This window comes from Triticum urartu, chromosome 5A, assembly GCF_056163025.1.
Source record: "Triticum urartu cultivar PI428250 chromosome 5A, HENAU_Tu73, whole genome shotgun sequence".
NCBI lineage: Eukaryota > Viridiplantae > Streptophyta > Magnoliopsida > Poales > Poaceae > Triticum > Triticum urartu.
In genome coordinates, this window is record NC_141877.1 from 40,557,883 (window position 1) to 40,562,470 (window position 4,588).

Here is a 4,588-nt window from a genome sequence, read left to right on the forward strand (position 1 = left end):
AGAGCAATGTACGTGATTGGCGACAAGTAAATATGCTAATACATGAAATTTTTCTCAAAGCACACATGGGTTTAGTGGGTCTCTGAGCCATTTGGTGCAACAGGCCTCGACGCTATCGCTTGGATCCCCCTTTTGTTGGCCCCGCGCATCATGATGGTGTCCCTTACCATAAATACCTGTTATGTGGATGTATCATAGTTATGAAACAAATATTATAGACGATAGCTACTGCTATTGCGGAGACGTTTCGAACTGTTGTTCATCTGCTATCCAATGTTTGATGCTCCTTCATTATTTTTATACAGAAGAGTTAAAGCTCCAATCATACATGTTTGCTCAAACTTAAAGTTCTTAATGAAAATATTTTGAAAGCACTCATGATTTTAAAGGTACATATATTTTTAAACAAGAGCCTATGCATTTTCTGCTCAAACAAAAAGTCAGTGAAAAATGCAAATGTTCTCAATGCGATGGTAGCAAGAATTTTGTGCTATCAAATTAAAATATGTATATACATCTCATTATAGATAACAATCCACCATGTTTTCTAGTCATTTGGCGCAATGGGCCCACTAGTTGTACTAGTTACGAGTAGAGATTTTTTTTGAACTTCGGCAACTTTATTTAATTACAATAAAAGGACCCAGGAAATCAGGAGGTTTATCAAAGTTTTTTTTTTAACATAGAACAGACGCAACGCAAGCAATGGATGTAACAAAAGTTGGGCCCAAAATGTTGTAACAGAAGACTATGCCCCAAAACGAACGGCCCATGGGGTTTAGTCCTCCCCTCGTACCCCACCTTTCCTCATCCCATCCCAGTCGTATCTCCCCACCGAACCCCAGAGAGAGCAAATCCCTAACCCTAACCCTAACCGTAGCTAGGAGGATGATGGAGGGGGAGGGGGAGGGGGAGGGGGAGGGCTCGCGGTCGATAATGGCGGCGGCGGCGGCGGAGGAGGAGGAGTGGAAGCTGGCGCGTGAGTCCAAGTGCCATTTTCGCCATTGCGAGTGCAGCTGGCGTCTTTTCTGCTCCCCCCGGATCCCCCGCGTCGCCCCCGGGAGGGACTACTCCTCCATCCCCGCCGGCGCCGACCATCGGCCCGCCTGGTCGCTGCTCATCGGCCTCAAGGACGGCGCCTTCCTACGGCTCAAACGCGTCCGCGTGGCGCGATCCGGGCGGATCCTTGGCGGGAGCGACGACGCGCTCGAGGCTTTCCACGACATCAAGACGACGAGTGGCGGCACGTTCGATGCCAGCGCCGCCATGGCTCCCGACGGCCGCTCGCTCTGCATTCTGCGCCAGGAGTATGACGGTGCCGGTGGGCAACCCCATGCCCTGCACCTAACTCTGCAGCAGCCGCAGACCCACACATCCCCGGATCTGCTGCTGCATCTTCCTCTGCCGGAGATTCAAGCAGGGAGGAGGCGTAACTGCATGCCCATCTCCGCCGGCGGCTACATCTGGGCTCTGTGCCCCATCTTGGAATATGGCGTCAAGTTGAGCCTCCTCACGCGACCCCTGCATCTGCTCCCCGGGGGCGGCCAATGGGAGCAGGTCGGCAACAGCTGCCCACACAAAGATGACAAGGGCGAGTACCCGTGGTTGGCTGGCGGGTTCCTCCAGGGCTACGCCGTGCTCCCTGGCCCCCTCATCCTTGTCTCCTTCAAACAAGACGGCCTCTTCTTCACCTTCGCCCCCGGCTCCCGCGACTGGACCCCGGTGCTCACCGATGAAACAAGGCCGCCGCTAGACTACATCCCTATCCTCGGCCGTGCCGTGTACATGGAGCAAGACAAGGCCATCTACACGCTCCGTGGTAACACCATCTACGCCTACAAGCTCAGCTACATACACCAGGGTGATGGTGATGATCAGGGGAGGGTGAGGCTCAGACTGGATCCGCCCATCACCATCGACTCTGTATCTCCTTTCAATTCCTGTAATGGGTGTGGCTTCCTCACCAGTCTTGATGGTCGGCTAATGTGCTCCGTCTGGATCAGCCTGGCATCACGTGAACAGTTAGATCAATGCCAGTGTGACAACCTACATGCCATCATCACCACCTTCAACCTCCATGACCCGGCTCAGGGGGGAATAAAGGTGCTGCATTCCTCTTTCCGCCGGGTAGACATGGAGCCCAATCCAGAGGACCAGGAATTCTGCTTTCTACAGTAAGCAACAAACTAGTTAGTTTACTTTTTCCACAGATTATTCGACCATTTATTTATTTGGTCGCCTTGCTTACGTATTTTTTGTCTACTGTCAACTAATCATGGATCAATTAGGGAGTACGAGGACATGGACTCCCAGGTGCTGCTGCAACACCAAGAAGGGCAAGAGGAGTATCTAACCAGTTCCCAGCAGCACGTCCACGAACCACCCTCCAACAAGCTTGATTGTTGCAGGTCTTGCTTGATCCAAATTTAGCTTCATGTTTAACCTAGCTTACATCTTTCTTAGTAAGTTTCTCTTGGTGAGTGCATGACACGTTTTGGTTCTTGCATGCAGAGAGTTTATTGAAATGGAAGACTGTCCACGCCTTTGCTTTCGCTGCGGCATCAACGGTCACTTTGCCCGCGAGTGCTCTCTCCTGCCACATGAGCCCTTGCCGGCAATGCCCCCCCGCACGCTGGTTGGCCGTGCTTCAATGCAACACCGAGTCCCTTTCGAAAGGCGTCCGGTTGCTACAACAAGTATCAATAAAGATCTATTTATCATCTGCCAAGCTGGCTCACAACTAGTCATCTACCATACGGGCGTCATGGATGAGACTTCACTGTTACAAGGTGGAGATGATGGCAAGCCTCTCCAAACGTCGTGCTATGTTGCACCTTATGTTGGTGATGGTGACAATTGGCACTTTTTCCTTCACAGTGCCTCAAAAATACATGCTGTTTCGAGGAAAAAAGATGGCATGCTTGAGTTTAGTCTGAACAAGGACCGTACGTTGGCTATGGATCGTCTATCTGTACGGCGGCTGCCAAGTGCTGATACTTTTGTTTTGTTTATCACAGTTGGTGGAGTGACCATTGCTCTTACTGATACTCTGGAAGTTTATCATCAGACAGGGTTCAGTTATGGATCCACCTCCTGGCTGCGATGCAAGACAGATCAATCGCATGTTCTCGAGAGGAAGGTCATGATATCTGGATATGTAGCAGTGAATGGCGATTCCTTTATAGTCTCTGATGCTCTCACAGGTTCCTGTCTTTTGTTTGACCTGTGTGCCAAGCAATGGCGTGTTGTCATGCCTTGGGCCGCATTCTCAGAAGACCTGCCAAGGACTAGCCCTACAAAGTGCCCTTTAAATGGTAGATGTGTATTTGTCGATGGCTTTATCTACACATGCAGAGATGGAGGGCTTGCTGCTTATCAACTGTTTGATAAAGATCATTCTGTGTATCTCAGCGAGTCCATCTTTTTGCGATTCTCATGGCTTGTAGATGATTGTGTGGCTGAGGACATGTGCTTGGATTATGCTGGCAAAGATGTGGGCTCTGGTGCTATTTTGTTTTACGTGGTGCAACTGCAAAGTGAGTATAGATACTTATCTGTCTTTCTCGATCTCAATGTCATTTATGCATGCATTGCATGGTTTTTGTGATCAGTCAGTTCATGGATTGTACTAACATATGTGTACGGACGTATATGCTGCTAGGTGGATATCCTCCGCCCAAGCATGATGTACAGATCACCATTGTCCAGGTTAAGACTAAAGCAACAACCAGCAACAAGAAAAGGGAGCCAGTGGGAGTTACCCCTGTGGACTGTGTCACACGTTTCATACATCACAAGGAAGCCGTTGATATCAGATGCTGCTTTGCGCTCTAGCTAGCTCTTGTTTGCGATGGATGCATGCATGAGCACTGTTGCCCTATTATTATTTATATGTTCCCAGTATGTAATGTTTGTAACCTCTAACCTTCCTTGCATGGCATCTTTTGGAAGCTGCAACTAGTTGTATTTTTTGGTGGTGTAAAACTTATATTTATCTGGACTAGACTATATTAGTTGTATTTTGGTGGTGGTGAAACTTATATTTATCTATACTATTTGGCCTGTATGTAATGGCTGGTGTCCTTTGTTAAATTAATGATCCCAAACATTTGCTACCTGTAGCTAAACATTTGCTATTGTAGCTAAACATGTCTCCGGTCAATAACCAATAGCGGGACCTGGATGCCCATATTGGCTCCTACATATTCTACGAAGATCTTTATCGGTCAGACCGTATAACAACATACGTTGTTCCCTTTGTCATCGGTATGTTACTTGCCCGAGATTCGATCGTCGGTATCCAATACCTAGTTCAATCTCGTTACCGGCAAGTCTCTTTACTCGTTCCGTAATACATCATGTCGCAACTAACATATTAGTTACAATGCTTGCAAGGCTTATGTGATGTGCATTACCGAGAGGGCCCAGAGATACCTCTCCGACAATCGGAGTGACAAATCCTAATCTCGAAATACGCCAACCCAACATCTACCTTTGGAGACACCTGTAATGCTCCTTTATAATCACCCAGTTACGTTGTGACGTTTGGTAGCACCCAAAGTGTTCCTCCGGCAAACGGGAGTTGCAT

General features: G+C 48.5%; 1 protein-coding gene across 1 annotated transcript; it reads left to right on the forward strand.

Moving 5' to 3' along the window:
* The first annotated feature begins 750 nt into the window (after positions 1 to 750).
* Positions 751 to 4,122, forward strand: LOC125507734 (uncharacterized). Its single transcript, XM_048672223.2, has 4 exons — positions 751 to 2,174; positions 2,289 to 2,408; positions 2,512 to 3,536; positions 3,662 to 4,122. The coding sequence occupies exons 1-4, from the start codon at positions 751 to 753 to the stop codon at positions 3,832 to 3,834; spliced, it is 2,742 nt and encodes a 913-aa protein (XP_048528180.2). The 3' UTR covers positions 3,835 to 4,122.
* The last annotated feature ends 466 nt before the right edge of the window (positions 4,123 to 4,588 follow it).

Excerpts from the sequence above, each read along its gene's own strand:
- LOC125507734 (XM_048672223.2), top strand. The coding sequence starts at position 751 with ATGCCCCAAAACGAACGGCCCATGGGGTTTAGTCCTCCCCTCGTACCC. Across the intron at positions 2,409-2,511 it reads AACAAGCTTGATTGTTGCAG|AGAGTTTATTGAAATGGAAG; the intron begins GTCTTGCTTGAT and ends TCTTGCATGCAG. Across the intron at positions 3,537-3,661 it reads TTACGTGGTGCAACTGCAAA|GTGGATATCCTCCGCCCAAG; the intron begins GTGAGTATAGAT and ends ATATGCTGCTAG.